The 26,676-nt window shown below is 44.7% G+C and overlaps 1 protein-coding gene across 1 annotated transcript in view; it reads right to left on the bottom strand.

Annotated features, from left to right (window-relative positions):
* Positions 1–346: 346 nt before the first annotated feature.
* Positions 347–26,676, bottom strand: part of GORASP2 (golgi reassembly stacking protein 2) — a 34,335-nt gene continuing 8,005 nt past the window's right edge. Inside the window, exons 2-10 of the mRNA XM_068245541.1 lie at positions 23,454–23,534; positions 20,869–21,072; positions 20,556–20,642; positions 19,407–19,537; positions 18,764–18,896; positions 11,629–11,752; positions 8,252–8,335; positions 5,366–5,476; positions 347–1,314 (exon numbers count right to left, since the gene is read on the bottom strand). Of these exons, the coding sequence (XP_068101642.1) occupies positions 1,052–1,314; positions 5,366–5,476; positions 8,252–8,335; positions 11,629–11,752; positions 18,764–18,896; positions 19,407–19,537; positions 20,556–20,642; positions 20,869–21,072; positions 23,454–23,534 (1,218 nt within the window). The 3' untranslated portion in view covers positions 347–1,051. The remainder of the gene's footprint in view (positions 1,315–5,365; positions 5,477–8,251; positions 8,336–11,628; positions 11,753–18,763; positions 18,897–19,406; positions 19,538–20,555; positions 20,643–20,868; positions 21,073–23,453; positions 23,535–26,676) is intronic.

Consider the following 26,676-nt stretch of genomic DNA (forward strand, 5'->3'; position numbering starts at 1 on the left):
TCTTCTCACTACAGTTGTCCTTTAAGCCTGCATGGATAGGTGCACAGCAGCACAAGGGATTTATGAATTTGAACACTTCACCTCCAAGAGATAACAGCTGTATTTTATATTAATCAATGTTGTTGCTTTCAGACTTTTCCTTGTTGAATTTTGGGTTTAGCTGGACTTCCATCAAGGTGCATTTTCAAGCTGCAAACATTTACATGCGGAACTTGCATAATCCTGCATCACAAAAATGCTCATCTCACTGACCATCCCTAGTAGTAGGCTATTCACCTAAACCACATATCCCGACACAAGAAGAATTATTAAAAAGGTGGAGAACAGACTGCCAGGACAAAGAGACTAGTGTAAAATTCCAGTAATTTATTGCTGTATTTATACGGCAGATCTTAAACCTCTTACTTTAATAACATGGTAACATATTTGTAGCTCTTCTCCTGAATGCCATTTACAGAAAGTGTATAACAAAGCAGCTTTTTCCATAGCACTGACCTACAGCAATAGATAAGGATTAGTGACAGTCATGTCTAGGAGAACTCCCGGAGAAGCATGCAATTTGTTTGATCAGCTGATAGATTTCCAAAGTTCTGATTTGCTGTGATCACATCCAGGTTTTTAGCACATGATCATGACTAGCAAATCAGAGAATTAAATATGTATCACCTGACCAAACTGATCACATGCTTCTCCACGAGTTCTCCTAGACATGACCATCACTAATAGGGGTGGAGCAATGACGTACTGCCCCAGCAGAGTGGGTGGCATAGAGGAACCATACACACAATTATAGTGCACGTGCTGTAACTCTTTATTCAAGACATCAGTCTTCTGAAAACTCGTTTATGCTAAAATAATTTACATCTGTGCCAAAGTCTGGCCTTTTCCCCTCCAGTTTCCACCTGCGGTCGGTTAATTTCTTCATACCTAGATTTCTCTTTATTTACAGATCTCCTACATAAAGTACAAACTAGTATGAAATTAATGATTGTTTGCATTTGGGAGCACGCTGGGCGGCTGAATAAATATACGGAACCAGCCTAGACTGCTGTTATGAGGATTCAGTGACCGCTGCTTCTGTGCTGCTGCTGACCAGGACTCGCTCTGTGCTGGGGAGGTCTGCAGTGCGCAGCTCTTCAGCTGTAGACGTGGCGCTCTCTGTGGGGTGTGTGGGGGTGTGGTCCAGCAGTGACGGCGCTAGGTTGCCAGAAATCGGTGCCAGGGGAAACGCTGGAAACTGTGGGTTAACTGTGAGGGGAGGCAGTCCCGCCAGGTTCAGTGGAGGCAATGGACCGAGGGGTGGCAAATTTGACACTGCAAAGACAGGAGAAAAATAAATGACATCATTTACACACATTGAAGGCAAAGTACCATCCTGATATAAACTATTTTTAGCTTCTTAAAAAATGCAGTCCGTTCAGTTCAGCTCTATCGATTGCAAAGATTCAAAGAAAATCTTCCACACTGTTCTGAACACAGCCAGGCTGAAAGAGAATTAAAGGAAACCTGAGATGTAACAAAAAACAAAAAGAAAATCATACATACCCGGAGCTTCCTCCAGCCCCCTCCGGCCTGATCGCTCACTTGGCGCCGTGCTCCGCCTCCTCAATCTTCCGTAAAGCAAAAATCTATTAACCCTTCGCACTCTAGCATGCAAATGTTCAAACAAATGCATTCACAGATTCACTCATCCAGGCACCACTGTTATCCCTACAGCTAAGTTAAAAGCCGGGGTCTTAGTTCACAGAAGTATGCATTCTTATGCTTAGTCACCTATACTGCGCAGAAGTACCCAGGTAAACATAGGTGTCCTAACTCTGGCCCTGTAACATGCATGTTTGAACATTTGCATGCGAGAGTGCGAAGGGTTAATAGATTTTTGCTGTTTTCTGGCCACACCCCCTTCAGCACCTCCCTTTCCTTAATAATTTATTTAATGTCCTAACTAGAGGCGATGTGCCTGGATATATATTTTTTTTTTCTTGTTACTGACCCCTGTGGCTAGGGTTTTTAGGAGGTTGCGGTCGCAAGAAGACAAGACCGCCTCTGCTCCCCCAGACGTCCAAATCTTGAAGCTTTTCCTCAGTTTGCGTACATCAAAGGCAGCCATCCTTCGCTTAAAAAAAAAAAAAAGATTTGCGCTCAAGCGATATGCCGACTTTGAGATCTATTCCATGCCTCATACAATGCACATAAAGGAGCAAACAGCCCTGACGCGTTACACATCAAAAACTTTTGCTTACTCATGTAAGCAAAGCATTGAGTTTTTAAAGCATTTTTTTTTTTTAAATGTGTCAGGACTATTTGCACCTTTATGTGCAATGGATAATTTACCAAATAAAACTAGAAGTCGGCATATCTCTTGAGTGCAAATGTTTTTCTTAGCTTCAGGCTGAAAAGAGTGAAAGTTTGCAGTATCAAGAATGGTGAACACGATTAACCTCCCTGACGTTTTTTTTTTCATGTAGCTAGCCTAGCGCTAGCTACACGATTACCCCCTCCCACCCTACCGATCGCCGCCGGTGAGCAAACCGATCAGGAAATCCCGTTCTGAACAGGATTTCCTGTAGGGCTTGCCCCGTCGCCATGGCGACGACCGGAATGATGTCACCGACGTCAGGGGGTGTCCCGATCCACCCCATAGCGCAGCCTGGTGGTGATTGGCTAGGCTGCGTAAGGGGCCCTCTTTCGCGGCGGATCGGCAGCGAGCGGCGACGATCGGGAAAAAACACGCAGCTAGCAAAGTGCTAGCTGCGTGTTTAAAAAAAAATTATGCAAATCGGCCCACCAGGGCCTGAGCAATCCACCGCAGCATTACTTGACAAGCTGAGCTCGTCTGTAACGCCCAGGTGGTTAACAAGGCCTCCTGTCCTGTGTAACTGACAAGGATCTGCTCAATAGGGATGATTAATGAGAGACAAATAAAAGTGCAGCTCGACTTTGGACCAATCTGGAGAACTTCCTGTCAATTTTTATTGGTCCAAGTTCAAGCTGCTTAACATTTACATGAAATTTGAATGGATGGAAGAATTACTACATTATTGATCAGTAGTGATGATCAATGAGAGGCAAATGTACTTTTATTACAAATTTTGCTTCTACTTATACCCACTTTATCTCCTGCTACTACTGACATTAAGAACTGAAACCAATATAAAAATGAATAAAATTGCTTATTTTTTACAATATTCATTTATAAATTAGTCAGTGTTTGCCTAGTATAAAATCTTTCCTCTCCCCGATTTATTTTCTACAGAGTGAAGGTGCACCCAATGAGTGTGGCGGCGGCGGCGTGCCCAGACCCCTCCACCCAGTGCCTCCAGGGGTGCACAAATCCAGCAACCAAAATACGCTGGCTCCGCCAAAGTTGAGTTTATAGCTCTTATTGTGAAAAGCAGAGCGGCAATATTTTGGTTGCCAGATTTATTTTCTGAAATTGATCACTGGTGGTGGCATCTTTAGTACTGGCAGGTGATCTCTGTGGAATGTTCATTTACTGAGAGCTCTATAGCCAGTAGAAAAACATAGCTGGTCTCCAGGAATGCTCGCCGGTGGACAATTTCTCATAATAAACAGCCTTGGATGTGCCTCTATGGAAGGGCTTCATACCAATATACAGCAATATAGGATTATAGGTAGTGTTACTGATGCTGAAACTAGGATATTTAACATAAGAGTGAGTATCCTGAATACATTTACTGCATTCTACTATGTCACTACCGTGCCTCTAAAGACTCAGCAGCATCCTTCCTTGTACAAAGCGTTTAGGGCCCATAAGCTCTGGCTGGTTAAAGGCCAGAGCCTTTGTTTCCATATTTTAGTGCTGTGATCACTGTGATTGGCTCACGTTGATCACAGGGTCAGCGGCCAATGAAATGGGCTCCCGACTGGCGCAAGGAGCTGAGCTGTCACAAGGCAGCAGAGTGCAGCACCGATGATAGCGTCACAAGACTGAAGTCTACGTCCTGGCAGGGATGAGGCAGTAAACAGGACATAGAATTCAATCAGCTGTGTCCAGAACAGGTTATAGAGTCACCACAATGACATATAGTAGAATGTAATACATTATTCAGAATATCCAATGTTACATAAACTGTCCTGGTTTCATCATCAAAAACATTTCTTATATGGGTATAATGGTATTTAGTTATGCAGCCTTCTGCCCCAGAGCAATCTAGGAGACCAGGGATTGTTTCTGCTCACTTCAGGACACACAAACATTCTGCAATGATGCACCTGCCAGCTGTAAAGATGTCACTGCCTGTGATAAATTTACAAATGTAAATCAGGGTGAGAAAATATTTTATAATGGCGAAACATTAAATAATTTATGAATGAGTACTTTAAAATTTTAATCATTAAAGTGAAGCTTAAAGAGAACCCGAGGCGGGGTTCTTACATCGTAATCCATATACAGAGGCTGGGTCTGTCTATAGAGCCCAGCCTCTGTTGCTAGTTAGTTCCCTCCAAAGATCCCCCTGCGCGCCGTCAGACCCCATAAAACACAGCCGCACTATGTGGCTGTGTTTACCTCATCACTGTCAGTCTCGGCTGCTCTCCCACCTCCTGAATCGCTCCGGTCCCCGCCCGCGTCCCTTCCCTCCAATCAGCGGCGAGGAAATGGAACGTGGGCGGGGACCGGAGCGATTCAGAAGGCGGGGGAGCGGCGAGACTGACATTAGTGAGGTAAACACAGCCGGCTGCGGCACGCTGCGTGTCGCCAGCGCGGCTGTGTTTTATGGGGTCTGACAGCGCGCAAGGGGGCTTTGAAAGAAACTAACTAGCAACAGAGGCAGGGCTCTATAGACAGACCCAGCCTCTGTATATGGATTGCGATGTAAGAACCCCACCTCGGGTTCTCTTTAAGAAGTTTTACCTACCTGGGTCACCAGCCCCCTACAGCCGCCCTGTGCCCGCAACCATCCTGGAACGATGCTCTGGTCCCCCACTACGGCCAAGTTTCATTTTTAGCGACTGGCCAGTAGCTGAGCCACTGCGTCTGTATGGCCTTGTCCGCGCATCCTCTCTCTGAGCCGTTCTGCGCAGAAAGAAATTTTCTTTTCCTGCGCATGAGCAGGATGGCAACGTGAGCGAGGATGCGCATGCGCAGGACAGCGACATGAGCAAGGACACGCACGGCCAGGGCAGGTGCAGTGGCTCGAAAACAAAATTTAGCCGCAGCGGGGGGCCAGAGCATCGTTCCAGGACGGCGTGGGCACAGGGCGGCTGCAGGGGGCAGCTGGGACAAGACTCCAGAGATAAATATAACTTTGCATTACAGCAGCGCTGACGGATTTTTAGTTTTTGCATGGAGGTCCTCTTTAAGGAGCGCACGGCAAATGAATGTAAAGGGCAGAGGGCTTACTGTTCTGTGTCAGGTCTGGGAATCCTGGCCTGGGAATGAGGTGTGGGGCAGGCATGTTCAGATTGGGTAGATTCGGTAACGTGGGAAGTCCAGTGGATAATGGCACAAGACCTGAAACAGAGGACAGAGATAATAAGGTAAGAAATATTTCATCCTCATCAAGTTGTCATTTGTTTTTAGGTAATCTCAAGTAGCTGTAAGAAAAGATTAAATATATATATATATATATATATAAATAAATAAATATATCATAAAAGATCATTTCCCCCTACTTATACACAAGTCGGCTACTGCAGCCTGTCATGTCTGTGTCTGGTGTTACCCGTTTCTGTGTCCCCGAGTGATGGGGCATTGCAGCCAGCCTGTGCCTGGAAAGGATCGGATGCCTGCCCTATATACCAGGGCTGTGAAGTCGGAGCAATTTTGGGTACCTGGAGTCGGTGGTTTCATAAACTGAGAAGTCGGGAGTCAGTCGGATAATTTTTTAACCAAATCTATAGCTTTTGTAAATCAATAACCCATATGAAATCCAACAATCACCCCATATGAAATGCAACAACCCTATGTGAAATGTAAATCACCCCTGTATGGAACGCTGCAATAAGCCCCATATAAAATGGCATTTACTTTGATTATTGAAACTCAGGAGCCACTGCATTTCCTCCCCTAGGCTTATACATGAGTCAATCACTTTTTCCTGATTTCTGGGGGAAACGTGGGTACCTCGGCTTATACGCAAGTATATACTATAAACAGTGACGTGGAAGTTGCTTATATAAGGAACATTCAGTTTCGGATGATGTAGTTATCACATCAAAATGGGTAAGACAAAAGATTTAAAATGACTTTGGATGAGGGATGATGGTCGGTGCAAAAATAACTAGTGCTAGCATTTGTGAAACAACCTCACATCCCATCTAACGCTTCATTGAGTTAACTATTCTCCACGGTTGGTTCACCTATGCAATAAGCCGCATATAAAATGGCATTTACTTTGATTATTGAAACTCAGGAGCCACTGCATTTCCTCCACTCGGCTTATACATGAGTCAATCACTTTTTCCTGATTTCTGGGGGAAATGTGGGTACCTCGGCTTATACGCAAGTATATACGGTAAACTAGTCCAACAGTGACGTGGAAGTTGCTTAGAGTCCTATGGGAGAAAAGCGCTTTACAAATGTTATTATTGTATTGTATTGTATAAGGAATATTCAGTTTCGGATGACATCGTTATCACGTCAAAATGGGTAAGACAAAAGATTTAAAATGACTTTGGATGAGGGATGATTGTCGGTGCAAAAATAACTAGTGCTAGCATTTGTGAAACGACCTCACATCCCATCTAACGCTTCATTGAGTTAACTATTCTCCACGGTTGGTTCACCTGTGCTATATAGGAACTGCCAATAATTCCAACAAGTTTCCACTGATAACTGCGAATAATCTTTGTAAGTAAGCCACTGCTAATCAACATTCCCCCACACATTTAGCTGTACCGGGGCCAATCACATTATTTGTCTTGTGTGTGAGGAAGGAGGGTATTATTGTTACCCCCCGCAGCACTCAGTAACTGCCAAAGGTGCTGCAGGATATATAATTACATTTCCAGTCCTGTAGTCTAAAGTGCCTTAAAGTCAGGGGCAATTGTCGGAGTTGGAGTCGTTGATTTCATAAACTGAGGAGTCGGAGTCAGCTGATTTTTGCACAAAATCCACATCCCTGTCAAGTATTAGACTAACGAGTCAGAGCCATTTTGGGTACCCGGAGTCGGAGTCGTGATTTCATAAACTGAGGAGTCGGAGTTGGAAGATTTTTGTACCGACTCCACAGCCCTGCTTAAAGCAAGTCTTTTTTTAGGCTCAAGTGTGATAAGAGCATAAAACTGATCAATACAACGTACAGTAGTCTGTCCATAGTACGCACAGTTTGCACATATCAGCACCCGAATAAGAGTGCAAACAATCGATTTCACACTATATAAATTTTGCGTGTTCAGTAATACTTATGCAAACTGTTGAAAACCGCTGAACTGCGCTCTCCACTTAGTCACAAAGTCCTATAAATGCAAAACAGACTTCACATAGCGTAACTCTGTTACAACAGATCCTCAAACACCCGTGCTATAGTGAATAGTGCAGCACACGCAAAAACACTCTATCCTTGATTGCGCTTACCAAATAGTAGCCACCTCAGATAACAGGTGGATCTAGCGTTCAATTCACCACCCACTGGCACTTGTCAGTATTACTAATGGGGTACTGCTCCTCTGGCCCATTGTCCGTATGGAATTCACCCTCTTTCCCAGGGAGAGATTGTAGCTGCAGCATTTTGAAGCTAACGTTGGTGTTGCTTGTCTCCGACCACCGCAAAGCAAGCAGGCATTAGGTGGTGCAAGACCCTGCCAGGAGCTTGAATCTGCAGTCTCTCCCTGGGGAAGATGGAGAATCCAATACAGATGGGAAGTCAGAGAAGCCCCCCCCCTAGGTAAGTATTGCCACATCCCAACCTCCACCTCCCACCCAACAGCTCACTGTAATACAAACCCCCCTTATGGAGAGGTTCATTTTTTTATATTTTCATATATAGGGCGAGTTGCCTTTAATGGGCACCGTAAGGCCCCTTGCACACTATCATGTCATTCTTCCCTGCCACAGTGGCCATTAATCTTAATGAAATTTGGCCACAGCTCTCGCACTGCAAGGCAGCAGGAGTGCTTCGGATGACAGAGGGGGCCACGCTCAGCAACGGGGAGCTTGCGAAAATCATCGGACACCTAATTAGTATCCTGAGGCTTCCCTCTCTTCATAGTAAGTACCAGGTTTTGAGCCTGAGCTTCGGCTCGGGTTCACATTAAGAGGTGTGAAAGAAACCTTGTACAGAATTACCTGGAAGCGAGACGGCTGGATTTAGAGGAACAGAGGCGAGGGAATGATTAATCTGTGGAGTTAATACGGAAACCGTTGGTAAACCTGTAAAAAACACAATTGTACACAAGTTATTAAGGCACAATTGTATGCAAATGTATGCAGCCTGGCATTGGACCAATCAAATGCAATAGCGGATGATTCTGATTGGTCAAGTTTCAAACCTTACGAAATGTGCATAAACTTATCAGAAAAGTTGTATCAACTTTTCTACGTGAAAACATACACTAGCAAGTATAAAATAAGAGCAGGGAATGGAAGGGCTCCGACACAGCGATTCTGCAGCTCAGCCACTGAGTGATACACATTGTGCATTCAGGAAGCTGAGCTGACAATCACAGGCTTCAGTGTCCTGTCCTATTATACAATGTATCCACTGATCTTCACATCACAGCAAGGGGTAACAGCCACTGATATGTGCTGTAAGCAGCTCCACACTGCCCTCTGCTGCAAGCAGCTTTACATTGCTCTAGAAGATGATGGGAGACATCTACTCAAGTATCAAACCTTTAGGGCTCGTTTACACTAGGGGCGTTTTTGCCCTTTTTTCAAGCGCAGGCGATTTTCAAAATCGCCCACAAAATGCTTGTGCAATTAATCTCTATGAGAAGGTTCATATCAGCGCAGTTCGTGTGCTGGGCGTTCAGCAAAGCGGTGCCTGGACCATTTTTTGGGGCGATTTTGCTCTAATGGAAGGTATAGGAAGAGCGCTAAAGGCTCACAAAATCACTTTGTACAGTGATTGTATTTATTCTTTTCCGGGTCAAAGAGTTCACGCCCTGACTTGCTTTACAGGGAGTAAAAAAAAATCAAATAATTAAAAAAAAAAAATCAAATTGCAAAACACTTGAGCTTGCAATTAAAATTTTAGATGTGAACAGAGCTAAAGCTGTATTCCAGGACTTCGTATAGATTTAAAGAATGTCTAAAAAAGTGTCATTAAATGCCTGAGAATTAATCAGAGAGGTCAGTAACTAAAGGGACAGCCTGACTGATCCAAACAAAATGGTGTCAACTTGAAAACCATCAAAATGACTGGGTTCTGCCTAGGATAATTTGCTTATCTTAGAACAGCTGAGGGCGTAGACACAGCTTTTGGAAAATGCATTTAAAAGGAATCCAAGCTGTGAGACCTATGAAAGCTGCCATATTTATCTCCTTATAAAACAATACCAGTTTCCTGGCAGTCCGGCTGATCTTTCTGCTCAGTTGGGTCTAAATCACACACCTGAAACAAGCATGCAGCTAATCTTGTCAGATTTGGCATAGACATCTGATCTGCATGCTTGTTCAGGGTCTATGGCTTAGAGGCAGTGGATCAACCGGGCAGCAAGGCAATGTGTATTATTTAAAAGAAAACAATGTCAGCCTCCATATCTCTCTCACCTCTGGTTCCTTTTAAAAGACACCCGATATGAAAATAAACTAATGAAATAAACAAATTGTATCTATCCTCCTTCTCCTAAAAATGACTTAAAGAACAAGCAACACCCATGGTAACCTAGAAATAAAAAACACATATGTAAGTAGATATATACTACTTCTACTTACATAACAGATGTATTGTGCTATCCACGTAACGATTCCTGTGAATTTTATAAAGGAAAAGCAGAAAATCCTATTCTAGGCAGTGGCCATCTTGCCAAGCTAATGCTGACATCCTATCCTCCCTGACTCTTGTTTCCCCCTCTCCCTTCTCTTGCTCATTGTGTATTCATTAGCTGCCCTCCTCCCAGAGTCTTCAGACACTCCCACTGAGGTGTATACTAGGCACTACACTGTCGTATCCTCCAATCACTAAGTCACCTCAGCCTTGCTTGTAAACACAAGTAATTAGAGGGTGTGTCAGATAAGATGCTGGCAGGGAAATAAATGGAAGAGGAGGAATATATTATAGATAAAAAGAACTCCCAGCATTCAACTCTTTGGCACTAGGGACAGTGCTCATAAAGTATGTGATAACTCCAAACCATAACAGCAGAAAAAGTTTTGCAAGTTTTAAATGTAGGATTAGCATTTTTATCACTTAATACACTCAGACCAGTTGCTGTTGAAATTTGATTTTTATGGTGACAATACCGCTTTAAGATATTCCACCAGTCTTGCTTTATATTTAGATCTACTTTTTTACGTTTTTACTGTTTTATTGTTTTTGCTCAATGACACATTCATTGAAGTATGCCAGAGCTAAAAACTATGAACTAGTGACCCTCTCAGAAGCCATTTTCTGCTAGGAAAGTGTTTTATAGTTGTAATTCCTTATTAGTAAGGGTCACACTGTAGTCTGGCCCAGTCCTGACTCAGACAGGAAAAGCCACTTACATACCTGATGTTTAACACTTTCAGGCAGAGAAAGAAAAAAAGGAACACAGAAGTTATTTGTGTTTGGAACTGTACATACACAAGTTATCTCATCATGCCACCTCGAGTATCCTCGAAAAAAAAATTATATATCTCTATCTATCTATCTATACTGATTTCATTCTGAGCTAGACTTGATTACTGTATATTCTGGCGTATAAGACTACTTTTTAACTCTTGAAAATCATCTGAAAAGTCAGGGGTCGTCTTATATGCCAGGTGTCATTGGCGGGTGATACGCCCTATCCTGTTACTGCCTCCCAGATTTCGCTGCTGAGGACTATAGTGAAGCGTCGCAAGCGCACATGTGCGACATTTAAGAGGCAGAGAAGGAGGTAAATAGGATACAAGGATGGGCAAGAAGGGTGAAAGAGGCGTGTTTTATGGGCACAGCGCAATCTATTCTTCATACCGCTCTGATAAACAGGCAGACAGGGAGAGTTGACCAATCCAACCAGTCAATAGCCTATATACTGTTATATACTGGGTACCACATACAGTACAGAACCAGTACCAGCCAATCAGGCTGCATTAGTTATGTCTGAGGCGAAAAGGGGAACGTAAGAAAGAAAACCCAGCATGCCCTGCAACTTCTTTGTGCGACAGATGTACCAAATAAGAGCTAGGGCAAATGGGTAATGATGATTTATGGATAAGATAAGTAAGAGTGATTTTTAACTTTTGGATTGCCTGGTTAGCATCCTTATTACCGGTTTACCAGATAAAAATAAAGAATTGATTTCATGCCTGACAGTTACACTTTAAAGAAATTATTGTTCTGCTGATTTTTTCCTGGATATGACCATAACTGGTTTAGACATCATGGCAAATTGGATTCTTTTGTGTGTGAATCGACTAAATACATTGTTTCTTTAATCTGAACGATCCTATCGAAAATGATTGTTCACAAAACATTGTACGGTTAATGGGCACCTTAAGAAAAAGGAGCTGTAAGTGACAAGTGGCAGTAGGTGTACCTGAGGTAAGAGCACTAGCGGCTGCTGGAGCACTCGGGGTGAGAGACAGTCCCGACAGGCTTGCTTCAAGTCCCGGAGCCCCAACAGGTAATGTAGGAGGAGAGTTCACAGATGACAACTGGACCTAGAATAAAATACACATCAGTGAAACAAAAGCACTGCCAGGATCTGTGCCAACTGATGGAGACAAGTGCTGAGTGTTGGATTTAGCAACATTATTGCTTAAACTGCAGTATAGTAAAGCAATACGATGACACTTGTGTCTGTAAAGTGCAGTGATCTCTATGATATTGTGATTTCCTGTATGCATTCTGTGTTCCTCTCTGTTCTAAGCAAGCTCCATTACCTGATGGTGTTGTATGATTTATCTCTGCATGTTTTCTTCAGTAAAGAGTTCTAACTTGTTATGTTGGGTGTCTATCTGCATGTACCGACCCCTCTGCGGTATCACTGAGAACTCCTGCCTCACATTTCAGGTTCATTTCCCACCAAGAACGCTATTTGGATACTGTGCATGTCCCACCCACCATTTCCATGGAGTTTTTTGGGGGGCTACAGCAATTTTCTCAAACATCCCAAAACCATACTGGTAATTTCACCGACTTCCCCCAACCTGTCCCTAGATTGTGGTGTGGACAGTAGATTGTCAGCCTTGCAGTGACAATGAACGATACGAGCTGCTCTGAAGTCTAGAGAAAAGGATGGTTACAGACCTGCGGGGAGCTAACCAGAGATCTCCATATATGGAAGCATTGGGAGTGTCCTAAATAGAGATGGTCAATAAAATGCAAATTATTCTGACTTACATGTAATGCAAACCGTATACCGCTCGGAATGCACAGATAGTGATCGGTTTCATGCTGAAATCGATTCACAATCTGTTTGCAGTAAAGGCAGCCATACGATCCCTCTCTGATCAGATTCGATCAGAGAGGGGTCTGTTGGTCGATCTGATGGCAAATCGATCAGTGTATGGCCACCTTAACCACTTCCCGACCGCCTAACGCACAGAGGCGGCCGGGAAGTGGAGCCCTGAAGGACCGGCTCACCCACAGAGGCGGCGGTCCTTCTAAGGGCATGGGCGGAGCGATCGCGTCATCCGTGACGCGATCCTCCGCCGGCGCCTGTCACCGCTCGCTCGCCGCAACATCCCGCCGGCTATACGGAAGCGCCGGCGGGATGTTAACCCCGCGATCGCCGCATACAAAGTGTATAATACACTTTGTAATGTTTACAAAGTGTATTATACAGGCTGCCTCCTGCCCTGGTGGTCCCAGTGTCCGAGGGACCACCAGGGCAGGCTGCAGCCACCCTAGTCTGCACCCAAGCACACTGATTTCTCCCCCCCCTGCCCCAGATCGCCCACAGCACCCATCAGACCCCCCCCCCCTGCCCACCCCCCAGACCCCTGTTTGCACCCAATCACCCCCCTAATCACCCATCAATCACTCCCTGTCACTATCTGTCAACGCTATTTTTTTTTATCCCCCCCCCTGCTCCCTGCCCCCTCCTGATCACCCCCCACCCCTCAGATTCTCCCCAGACCCCCCCCCCCCCCCAGACCACCCCCCCGTTTACTGTATGCATCTATCCCCCTGATCACCTGTCAATCACCCGTCAATCACCCGTCAATCACCCGTCAATCACCCGTCAATCACCCCCTGTCACTGCCACCCATCAATCAGCCCCTAACCTGCCCCTTGCGGGCAATCTGATCACCCCCCCCACACCAATAGATCGCCCACAGATCCGACATCAGATCACCTCCCAAATCCATTGTTTACATCTATTCTCTCCTCTAAACACCCACTAATTACCCATCAATCACCCATCAATCACCCCCTATCACCACCTGTCACTTTTACCTATCAGATCAGACCCTAATCTGCCCCTTGCGGGCACCCAATCACCCGCCCACACGCTCAGATTGCCCTCAGACCCCCCTTTATCAATTCACCAGTGCATTAATTACATCTGTTCTTCCCTGTAATAACCCACTGATCACCTGTCAATCACCTGCCAATCACCTATCACCCATCAATCACCCCCTGTCACTGCCACCCATCAATCAGCCCCTAACCTGCCCCTTGCGGGCAATCTGATCACCCACCCACACCATTAGATCGCCCGCAAACCCGCCGTCAGATTACCTCCCAAATGTATCGTTTACATCTGTTATCTTCTCTAAACACCCACTAATTACCCATCAATCACCCCCTATCACCACCTGTCACTGTTACCTATCAGATCAGACGCTAATCTGCCTCTTGCGGGCACCCAATCACCCGCCCACACGCTCAGATTGCCCTCAGACCCCCTTTTATCAATTCGCCAGTGCAATATTTACATCTGTCCTTCCCTGTAATAACCCACTGATCACCTGTCAATCACCTGCCAATCACCTATCACCCATCAATCACCTCCTGTCACTGCCACCCAACAATCAGCCCCTAACCTGCCCCTTGCGGGCAAACTGATCACCCACCCACACCAATAGATCGCCCGCAGATCCGACATCAGATCACCACCCAAGCGCAGCGTTTACATCTATTCTCTCCTCTAAACACCCACTAATTACCCATCAATCACCCATCAATCACTCCCTATCACCACCTGTCACTGTTACCTATCAGATCAGACCCTAATCTGCCCCTTGCGGGCACCCAATCGCCCGCCTACACGCTCAGATTGCCCTCAGACCCCCCCTTATCAATTCGCCAGTGCAATATTTACATCTGTTCTCCCCTGTAATAACCCACTGATTACCTGTCAATCACCTATCAATCACCCATCAATCACCCCCTGTCACTGCCACCCATCAATCACCCCCTGTCACTGCCACCCATCAATCACCCGCTGTCACTGCCACCCATCAATCAGCCCCTAACCTGCCCCTTGCGGGCAAACTGATCACCCACCCACACCAATAGATCGCCCGCAGATCCGACATCAGATCACCACCCAAGCGCAGTGTTTCAATCTATTCTCTACCCTAAACACCCACTAATTACCCATCAATCACCCCCTGTCACTGCTACCTATCAGATTAGACCCCTATCTGCCCCTAGGGCACTCAATCACCCGCCCACACCCTCAGAATGCCCTCAGACCCCAGCCCTGATCACCTCGCCAGTGCATTGCTTGCATCTATTCCCCCCTCTAATCACACCTTGAGACACCCATCAATCACCTCCTGTCACCCCCTAGCACACCTACCCATCAGATCAGGCCCCAATTTGCCCCGTGTGGGCTCCTGATCACTCGGCCAAACCCTCAGACCCCCTTCCGATCACCTCCCCAGTGCATTGATTGCATCTATTTTCCCCTCTAACCACCCCCTGAGACACCCATCAATCACCTCCTGTCACCCCCCTAGCACTCCTATCCATCAGATCAGGCCCAATACAACCTGTCATCTAAAAGGCCACCCTGCTTATGACCGGTTCCACAAAATTCGCCCCCTCATAGACCACCTGTCATCAAAATTTGCAGATGCTTATACCCCTGAACAGTCATTTTGAGACATTTGGTTTCCAGACTACTCACGGTTTTGGGCCTGTAAAATGCCAGGGCGGTATAGGAACCCCACAAGTGACCCCATTTTAGAAAAAAAGACACCCCAAGGTATTCTGTTAGGTGTATGACGAGTTCATAGAAGATTTTATTTTTTGTCAAAAGTTAGCGGAAATTAATTTTTATTGGTTTTTTTCACAAAGTGTCATTTTTCACTAACTTGTGACAAAAAATAAAATCTTCTATGAACTCGCCATACACCTAACGGAATACCTTGGGGTGTCTTCTTTCTAAAATGGGGTCACTTGTGGGGTTTCTATACTGCCCTGGCATTTTAGGGGCCCTAAACCGCGAGGAGTAGTCTAGAAAACAAATGCTTCAAAATGATCTGTGAATAGGACGTTGGGCCCCTTAGCGCACCTAGGCTGCAAAAAAGTGTCACACATGTGGTACCGCGGTACTCAGGAAAAGTAGTATAATGTGTTTTGGGGTGTATTTTTACACATACCCATGCTGGGTGGGAGAAATTTCTATGTAAATGGACAATTGTGTGTAAAAAAATCAAACAATTGTCATTTACAGAGATATTTCTCCCACTTAGCATGGGTATGTGTAAAAATACACCCCAAAACGCATTATACTACTTCTCCTGAGTACAGCGGTACCACATGTGTGGCACTTTTTTACACCCTAAGTACACTAAGGGGCCCAAAGTCCAATGAGTACCTTTAGGATTTCACAGGTCATTTTGCGACATTTGGTTTCAAGACTACTCCTCACGGTTTAGGGCACCCAAAATGCCAGGGCAGTATAGGAACCCCACAAATGACCCCATTCTAGAAAGAAGACACCCAAAGGTATTCCGTACGGAGTATGGTGAGTTCATAGAAGATTTTATTTTTTGTCACAAGTTAGCGGAAAATGACACTTTGTGAAAAAAAACTATTAAAATCAATTTCCGCTAACTTGTGACAAAAAAATAAAAACTTCTATGAACTCACCATACTCCTAACGGAATACCTTGGGGTGTCTTCTTTCTAAAATGGGGTCATTAGTGGGGTTCCTATACTGCCCTGGCATTTTAGGGGCCCTAAACCGTGAGGAGTAGTCTTGAAACAAAAAATGACCTGTGAAATCCTAAAGGTACTCATTGGACTTTGGGCCCCTTAGTGCAGTTAGGGTGCAAAAAAGTGCCACACATGTGGTATCGCCGTACTCGGGAGAAGTAGTACAATGTGTTTTGGGGTGTATTTTTACACATACCCATGCTGGGTGGGAGAAATACCTCTGTAAATGACAATCTTTTGATTTTTTTTACACACAATTGTCCATTTACAGAGGTATTTCTCCCACCCAGCATGGGTATGTGTAAAAATACACCCCAAAACACATTGTACTACTTCTCCCGAGTATGGCGATACCACGTGTGGCACTTTTTTGCACCCTAACTGCGCTAAAGGGCCCAAAGTCCAATGAGTACCTTTAGGATTTCACAGGTCATTTTGAGAAATTTCGTTTCAAGACTACTCCTCACGGTTTAGGGCCCCTAAAATGCCAGGGCAGTATAGGAACCCCACAAATGACCCCATTTTAGAAAGAAGACACCCCAAGGTATTCCGTTAGGAGTATGGTGAGTTCATAGAAGATTTTATTTTTTGTCAAAAGTTAGCGGAAATTGATTTTAATTGTGTTTTTTCACAAAGTGTCATTTTCCGCTAACTTTTGACAAAAAATAAAATCTTCTATGAACTCACCATACTCCTAACGGAATACCTTGGGGTGTCTTCTTTCTAAAATGGGGGAGTAGTCTTGAAATGAAATTTCTCAAAATGACCTGTGAAATCCTAAAGGTACTCATTGGACTTTGGGCCCTTTAGCGCAGTTAGGGTGCAAAAAAGTGCCACACATGTGGTATCGCCGTACTCAGGAGAAGTAGTATAATGTGTTTTGTGGTGTATTTTTACACATACCCATGCTGAGTGGGAGAAATATCTCTGTAAATGGACAATTGTGTGTAAAAAAAATTAACAAATTGTCATTTACAGAGATATTTCTCCCACCCAGCATGGGTATGTATAAAAATACACCCCAAAACACATTATACTACTTCTCCTGAGTACGGCAATACCACATGTGTGGCACTTTTTTGCAGCCTAACTGCGCTAAGGGGTCCAAAGTCCAATGAGCACCTTTAGGCTTTACAGGGGTGCTTACAATTTAGCACCCCCCAAAATGTCAGGACAGTAAACACACCCCACAAATGACCCCATTTTGGAAAGTAGACCCTTCAAGGTATTCAGAGAGGGGCATGGTGAGTCCGTGGCAGATTTCATTTTTTTTTTGTCGCAAGTTAGAAGAAATGGAAACTTTTTTTTTTTTTTTTTTTTCTCACAAAGTGTCATTTTCCGCTTACTTGTGACAAAAAATAATATCTTCTATGAACTCACTATGCCTCTCAGTGAATACTTTGGGATGTCTTCTTTCCAAAATGGGGTCATTTGGGGGGTATTTATACTATCCTGGAATTCTAGCCCCTCATGAAACATGACAGGGGGTCAGAAAAGTCAGAGATGCTTGAAAATGGGAAAGTTCACTTTTTGCACCATAGTTTGTAAACGCTATAACTTTTACCCAAACCAATAAATATACACTGAATGGGTTTTTTTTAATCAAAAACATGTTTGTCCACATTTTTCGCGCTGCATGTATACAGAAATTTTACTTTATTTGAAAAATGTCAGCACAGAAAGTTAAAAAAATCATTTTTTTGCCAAAATTCATGTCTTTTTTGATGAATATAATAAAAAGTAAAAATCGCAGGAGCAATCAAATAGCACCAAAAGAAAGCTTTATTAGTGACAAGAAAAGGAGCCAAAATTCACTTAGGTGGTAGGTTGTATGAGCGAGCAATAAACCGTGAAAGCTGCAGTGGTCTGAATGGAAAAAAAGTGGCCGGTCCTTAAGGGGTAGAAAGCCCTAGGTCCTCAAGTGGTTAAGCATATTCAAAATGGTTTGTCGAATATGCTTTTGTGGGTGCGCAACACTCGTGTAACAAGCTTAACCGTACTACGCATGCGCAAGTATGGTCTGCATATTCTCAGTAGCACAAAGCTGCTTCATGCTGCTGGATATTGGAAGACCAAGTAACATGTATGGTAATTCTAGTACACAAACTGGAACGAGACCCGGGAGATGAAGGGGGTCTGGTCCAGCAGTAGTGGGCTCACAATGGATCTGGGTAGCCTTTGGATCAACCAGAGGCTTTCATAACTTGGGCAAATACCTAACTTAAAAACTCTCCCCCTCAAGGTTTGCTTTAAATATGCACACTAGTTGGATTTGCACCTCATGGACCATCTTTACTCCTAGATGCCTTATTATCTGGGCATCACATGATCAGAATAGTGCAGTGTGAGGGCCTGTTTCCACTACATCCGGATTCTGGATGCAGAAAACTGACTCCAATGAATGCCTAGGGGAAAGCTGAATCAGAAAAAATTGCGTTTAGTGGAAACAGGCCCATAGGCATTCATTGGAGTCAGTTTTTCTGCATCCAGAATCTGCGTGTAATGGAAACAGGCCTTGATTGTGTGGTTTATATTGGCAACAAAGAAATACAGACCTCTGTAAAGCCATCCTTCAGAGGGCTGACCGGAGCCCCTGGAGACTGAGCCGGAAGAGAAATCTTCTTCCCCTCTTCAAATGGCCGTGTAGGTATTCTGTGAAGATAGCCGTAGCCGATGCCACAGCCTAAGCTGCAAACAGAGCAGTACATCAACTGGTCACAAGTGCAGTAATATTAGCTACGTGTTATTAAAAAAAAAGCAAGGTGTAAACAAGCAGGTGTATGAGGCTGTAGTCTAGAGACAGGGAGTAAAGATGGTTCTGTGATATTAGTGACGTGCTACAAAAAGGTATCATATAAATAAACTAGCGGATGGCACGCACTACACTGCTTAGGGCAGGAGTGTTTACGCCATCTCTTAGGATATCGCGCATGCTATTCAATCAGCGCCACAACCAATCACAGCAGTGTGGGGGGCGGACTCACAGCCGATGACTTGGAAATAATTGTAGACTAGCTTATTATAATAGCCTTTCCACCACACGTGCTGCATCCAATCAGCACCGGGGCCAATCACAGCAGGGCAGGGGGGGGCGTGTCCATGGTGTACAGAGAGATACATACAGCAGACAGTCTGGAGAATGTTATTGGATACAAAACTCCTTCAGCACAGTACACAAGGGTGACTTCAGCCACTCACCTGCCTTCTCCACCCCACGCAGAGTTCGGTGTAATGACCACTTCTCTGCAGTTGTCTGTATCCGTGTTGTACACATACAGTTTAAGAGGCTTTCCTTCATGAGTTTCAATGAGAGAGAAGAGATCCTCCGACTACAAAATAGCAATCACACAATGAATTATTCATACTTGTATTATAAAATAAAAATAAGCAGACGTTTCCATGCTTGACAGACATGTCTCACCTACAGACTGCCAACATTGGGGAGTTTGGCTAAAGGTGGCCATACATGGTACAACTTTTTCATCCAATCTTACCATTTCTATGTAATATAAGGGAACTGCCCAAATTATCCTTTCAGTATATTCACTTAATTTACCCTTATACTACATAGAAATGGTAAGATTGGATGAAACAAATTGTACCATGTATGGCCACCATAAGGGATAGAAGGGCCTGCTCCTCCCACTTCTGCAGAGTAGAAAAGTGGAGCCGTTTAACTGCCTCCCGACTGCCTAACACCGACCGGTGTAGAGAGGGTTGCAGCCCCAGGACTGCCTGACGCCTCGGCGTTAAGTCCTGGGGATCACGTGCGCCGCATCTCCGCTTGAGTGACGGAGCTCTGCTCTGTCATCAGCCTACCTAGCCTGAATATTGAACTAAAAAAATAGCAATTTTAGACAGACAAATCGCAGCAGCAATCAGGTGCCACCAACAAAAAACTCTGTTGGTGACAAGAAAAAGGGGGGGGGGGGGGGGGAGGGGCAGAGATTCATTGAGTGCTTAGTAGTATGGCTGAGCAGTGAGCTTTTAAAGATGCAGAGCAGTGAATTGTAAAGAAAAGAAAAAAAAAAAAATCGCCTGGTCACTAGGAGGGTGTAAGCCTGTGGCCCTTAAAGAGAAACCGTAACCAAGAATTGAACTTCATCCCAATCAGTAGCGGATACACCTTTTCCCACGAGAAAGGTGGAAGGGGGGTAGGTGTTTTCAAGGAGGGGGGCCCCATGCTAATTTTGCTGGGGGATCTACTATTGTATAGTGGTAAACAATGATTTGATGCCAGGATGATCAGCTGATCTACCACTATTCTAACAGTGTATGGCCGTTTTCTTTTCCTTCGGATGATGTAACTGCAATGTATGAAAGGATAAATATAAACAGAATACATACCTCATTCATGACTGTGTCTGCCCCAATGATGTAGTCTGTATGGGGCCTCAGACCAGCCAGCGCTGCGGGAGAGTTCGGTTCCACTTCCTAAAGTCAATATGAATAAAGTATTTCATACTATATTTACATCCCAAGTCTAATAATTACTATTAGGAAAAAAAAAAAATGTAAAATGTGGTGCCAAGAATACAGATTAGCACTAATCTCAAACACAAATACCATGTATAATGCTCTCCCTGTCTACATCACATACAGAGTATACAGAGACAGCGAAAACTACGCCTTATATGGAATAGACATTCACCATACTCACCAGCACATGCCACACGTTCTCATTGGCTCCTTCGAAGCTACAGAAGCGTATGCTAACTCCCAGCAAGCCCTGCCCTCCCCACATATTGCTGGGAGTCACTGTTGTCTCCCGCAGCTCCAGTGTCTTGCTGCTGTACACCACCATCTTCACAGGCTTCTCCACACTGGCTTTAAGCAGGTCCTTCAGTGTGTCATTGTCTTTATTCTGTGGAAAGATGAGGTGAAATGATACATCACATTTATAAAGAAGGGCAGTAACAAGGGACAACTTCTTACATTACAGTATTGTAATCATTGACCATTGTATAATGTTTATGGCTAAACTTGAAATTGAACGGGGCCGCCGGAGAGGACAGCGAGGGAGCCCACAGACCTTATGGGGCTGGAGGATTATTGCTATTATCACCCTCTCAGGTTTTCTTTAAAGGGAATATTAAAGGACAAATTTCACTTTATACCAATGAGTAGCTGGTACCCCCTATTTCCTAGTTTATCCACTAGCTTTTCAAGTCCTTTCCTCCCCCAAGAAAAGTGTATTCTTCAAAAAACAATAAAGTCAGTGGTCACTAAGACAATCACTATTAATCAAAAAACATACATTTATAACAGTGTCAGTCCAGTCAGATTTATCAGTGGATGGTGGCTCAACATATCACAAGATTATATCTTATGAAAAAGCATGGAAGACAATACACAGGAAGACCAAACATAGTTAAGAAGGCTGTTGTCCTAAAGGGAACCCAAGGTCAGAAGGCTATGAAGGCCATATTTATTTCCTTTTAAAGTAAATGGGAAGCTAAAAAAAAAGACCAAACAAACAAAACAAAAAAACAACAACTAGATACTTACCTAAGGAGAGGGAAGGCTCTGTGTACTAATAAGCCTTCCTGTTCCTCCTACAGTCCCCGCGTTTTAGCGCTGGCTCGCCCAGGTAGCAGTAATCGCCCTATTGGTAAAATGCTGCACTCTGCCACCGAAAGAGGCTTTGGAAAGTCTTTGGGAACCCGAGTGCTTCTGGAGATGGGCCGCTCTCTCGTGCTTTCGAAGACGGGCTGCTCTCTCGTGCACTCATGCATGCGCAGTATGGAGCCGCCAGTCTTTGGGAGCATTCGAGTTTTCTCCCCAAAGACTTCCGAAGGCTTCCTGCGGCATTTAAATGAGGGGACCGGGAAGACTCTATAAGACCCAGAGCCTTCCCTCTCCTTAGGCAAGTATCTATCTGTTTTTTTTTTGCTTTTTTCAGCTTCCCATTAGCTTTAAACAATACCAGTTGTCTGACAGCCCTCCTGATCCTCTGCCTCAAATACTTTTAGTCATAGACCCTGAACAAGCATGCAGCAGATCAGGTACTCTGAGCTTTTACTGGATTTGTAATAGGCTTGTTCCAGGTTTTTGACTCAGACACTACTTATGCCAGACGTTTATTAGGGCTGCATTAGGCAACTGGCATGGTTTACAAGAAAACAAATATGGCAGCCTCCATGTCACTCTCACCTCGGGTTCCCTTTAAAAGGAACCTAAACTCAGAAGGATGTGGATTTTTCCTATTAAAATAATACCAGTTGCCTAACTCTCCTGCTGTTCCTGTGTCTCTAATACTTTCAGCCACTGCCCCTGAACAAGCATGCAGATCAGGTGCTCTAAATGAAGTCAGACTGGATTAGCTGCATGCTTGTTTCAGGTCCGTGATTCAGCCACTACTGCAGCCAAAGAGATCAGCAGGACTGACAGGCAACTGTTATTGTTTAAAAGGAAACATCCATATCCCTCTCAATTTAGGTTCCCTTTAAGTCTCATCCACACTTCAGAGTTCTGTCACCAGAAACTTCTTTTACAGGTTTGGAATAATCACGGTTCAGAGCAGAGCTGTGGAGCGCACTTAGCTGTAAACATTTGGTGTACTTGGCCACATATCATCTTGCATGCCAGAATACACAGGATAATTCCAAGATAGTATCTAATCCTCCTCTCATTATTTCCTGTCAGCACTCCAGTAGTCTCAGTGCTGCATTTTTCACTATAAAATTGAACACTGGGGCCGAACCACGTCGTAGGCCAAACTCACTATCTAGTGACCCTTCCCTATACATTTCCTTGGTGTCTAGCGCTTTCTCCCTCCTTCCACTATACAGTTCCTGGTGTCTAGTGACCTCCCACCACCTCCCCTATAAATTTCCCTGGTGTAAAGCGTTTTCTCCCTCCACTATACAGTTCCCCTGTGTGCACTGACACACACACACACACACTTCCCTGGTGTCTACCTCTCCCCCCCCCCCCCCCCCCCCCACATGGCTTCCCTAGTGATCTAGGGCTTCACCTCCAATATAGCTTCCCTGGTGGTCTAGAGTGGGCCAAACATAATGCAAAGTGGGGAAACCACTTGTTGCCAAATATGATGACTCTGCAGGCCAGATTTGGCCCGTGGGCTGGAGTTTCACATGCATGCTCTACAGGAACAGTTATTCGCTGGGGACCACAAACGGGGTCACCCTGACAGCATCCATCAAGCAGAGGAGTTTTCCTCTTTAATAAGTTATACCAGTATCAGTATGAACGTTTTTTTTTTTAAACATATTCACAACTCACCAATCTCAGCCCATTTATAGAGACGATGAAGTCAAAGAAAGGTTCCAGCCCAGCTCTGTGCCCAGGGGAGTTTTCCTGCACCTGTTGAGAGAAACCGTCAATTTAACCACTGATATTTTGTTGAGAAAATGGACTTATAACCCGAGTAATACATAAAGCATCAGCTGCATGACTAGTGTAAGTGGCTTATCTTGTCATTTCCGCAGTTGTTCATTATCACTGCTGTGGTGATACAGATGGCGATTACAGTGAAGTCACGCGTAGACTCATAGCTTTTTCCATCTAAAATGGTTATTTGTGATCATGTCAGCCAAGAATCTTGAATCCTGGCTGGTGCCTGTACTTAGCCAGCTAGGAGTCCATGGGCATTCCTAAGGGTAGGGACATACTTGTGGCTGCTGAGAAACTGCAGTGTTTTCCCACGGCCGAATCATCATTCTTATCCGGCAGCTATCTTCACTTCACACAGGCCATAGTTTCTATCTCCTGGCCTTGTTGGGAGCGTGTGCGCATGAGCTGCAATGCATGTCGGGAGATTTAGTACATGGAGGCGGGTACATTCTCTGTACTAGCATCTCCCGGACTACATCTACCACCATGCATTGCGCCAATGGTGCAAGTTCGCAACACTACAGGGGGACACAAACTGCGGTCGGTGTGAAGCTTAGATAGCAACGTGGGGGGGTTGAGAAGTGCAGCACTCCGTAGGTAAGCAATGGTGCTGCCCCCAACGGCAGTGTCAGTTTAGTACCTCCCTTAACTGAAGGTTAATGTAATTTTTTTTTAGCTGGTATTCTGTTTTTTGTACAAACTAAGTGGTACTTGGCCAAGGCAGCTGGTTGGCCCATCTCTGCAGAGAATCTAGTATATGTACGGTGACCCTTTGCCCTGCCCAATGCATCGACTAGAAATGCAGAGCGCCAAATCACTTCAGTTGAATGCCAGCCGAGGGCATTGCTGTCCTTTTTACCCCTTCCACTATAATGTGCACTACGTGTCGGTCCTCCTCCCTGCTCCATAGCAACAGTACGTGTGGCTAGCAACACGTCTAAATAACTAGGCCCCGAAATGTAGCCTGAGGTATCGGGTCCCGAGCCCTGCGGGTGACAGAACTCATCTTTAGATACTTTAAGCAGAACAAACCCACTGATGAACTATAACTGAAGTATTTAATGTTGATGCAATAATTACATGATACGTTTAATTATCCTTCAGGTTTGATACTTACCCAAGTAGAGGGAAGGCTCTGGATACCATAGAGATTTTAAAAGTTCTTGATAATGCAATCCTATGGGGGATTTTTACAAAATCACATCACTCCAATGTGAACATTCACATAGGATAACATTAGCAAGAGCTTTTAAAATTACAAAGCGCTCAGAAAAGCTCTTGTAGTGTAAACGAGCCCTTATGGTCTGTCCCGTTGCCCCTGTGCCAGTTATTTGTGCATCCATATTGCGAATGCACAGGGAATACTTGGAAATGCTTTCATATGTTCTTTTATGTAACAGAGTAGTTACGGAAATTTTAGTTTGGGGATTTTAATCCCACTTTAATTTCACAATCTCCTTTTTTCAACCATGGATTCCATCTACTTGTACTGCATATTCTAGTAAGTCTGAAGGTGCCCATACATCAGATGATTCCGCCCTCTGCACTGTTCGTCCCCCCCACGCACTATATGCTAACTGCCGGTGTCCACCGCTGGCTCCGCTCTCTGTCCTCATTCATGCACCACACGTGATTGCCGGGGTAATGTGGGCGCGTGTGACATCACAAATGTGCCTGGGTATATGCTGTAAACTACATGGGGCCTGTGAATGTGGACAGAGCACGGAGCCAGCCGCGACTTCACCGATCGAGTATAGTGCACACTGCACCGGGAGAGGGGCTTTGGCCACATTTTACAGTTAGGGACAGAGCCCAGGGTTTTGTTGCATCTGTCCTGATATCGCACACTGTTACCACCACACACCTGATTGAGCATTTCAGCCCTACAACTTGTAACATGTCCGAGCAATACAATCGACCAATTTCAGAACTTACACGCATCGTTGATTGGCCATGCTTTTGGCAGCACTGATTTTCATCCAATCAGATTATAATAATCAAATCTGATGGTCAATTGGCTGCCAAGTTGCCTGATGTATGGCCACCTCTAGAAATTCACTAAGGCTGGTTTCACACCAGGACGTTGCGTTTTAGGGGACGTTATGGTCGCATAACGTGCCCCTAACGCAACGCCTGGTGCTCCCTGCTTTGGACGTCAGAGTGAGCCGCGTTGTGCAGCTCACTCTGGCGTCCGTGATGCGTACTCTTGTGCGCATGCGGCATCACGTGGTCCCGCCGGCCAATCGCCGCACAGAGCGGCCGCTCCAGGAAGTAAACACTGCACGTCACTGAGTGCAGTGAATATTAATTAGCCATGTGCCTGGCCGCTCTCTGCTCCTCCCCAACGTTACTGAGCATGTGCAAGCAGTCTAACGCGGCTCTGCCGCTTAGAAAGTACTGCATGCAGTACGTTGTCTGGTGGCGCAGCGTTACAATGTAACGCAACGTGGGCACTGTGAACAGCCTATTGATTTTTCATTGCTGTGCGGTGGGCTGCGTTACAGGCTGCTCTAACGTGCGCCTGTAACGTCCCACTGTGAAACCAGCCTTAATGAACTGTTTTGCCTAGCTGTGATAAAAAGAACGCTGAGCTAAAAAACAGGCCCAGAGAAGAGTCAGATTTAAAATAACTATTGCAAATGGTATCTGAATGATTCTTCCACTGATTTTCATTGTAAATAAACTAGGTATAATAAAGTTGGGAATAAACAACAGGAAATAAGATTTGTACAGATCGCTAGAGTAGAACTGGAGTCCAAAGGTCTATTTGATAACACAAAACGGAAACATGCTTGTTATAAAATGATATTTATAGCCATTAAGGCTAGGCTGTGTATGCTGGATGATAAAAGCAAGCGCTCTCATTTACCCATCTTCCAGGATGCAGCTGTGAACACCAGAAGCATCCGGTACTGCTGCCTCTATATAGACTTGTGTTTCCCAAACCTCAAATCAAGAAATTGCTAGAAATGAAGTAAACCAGAAGCTTAGGCCTTGTTTATACTGAATGTGATTTTGTATGTTTTTCCGCAATACAAAGAACCAGAATATAGAGGGATATGGAGGCTGACATATGTATTTCCTTTTAAACAAAGGAAATTGCCTGGCTATA

The sequence above is a fragment of the Hyperolius riggenbachi genome, chromosome 7 (assembly GCF_040937935.1).
Source record: "Hyperolius riggenbachi isolate aHypRig1 chromosome 7, aHypRig1.pri, whole genome shotgun sequence".
NCBI lineage: Eukaryota > Metazoa > Chordata > Amphibia > Anura > Hyperoliidae > Hyperolius > Hyperolius riggenbachi.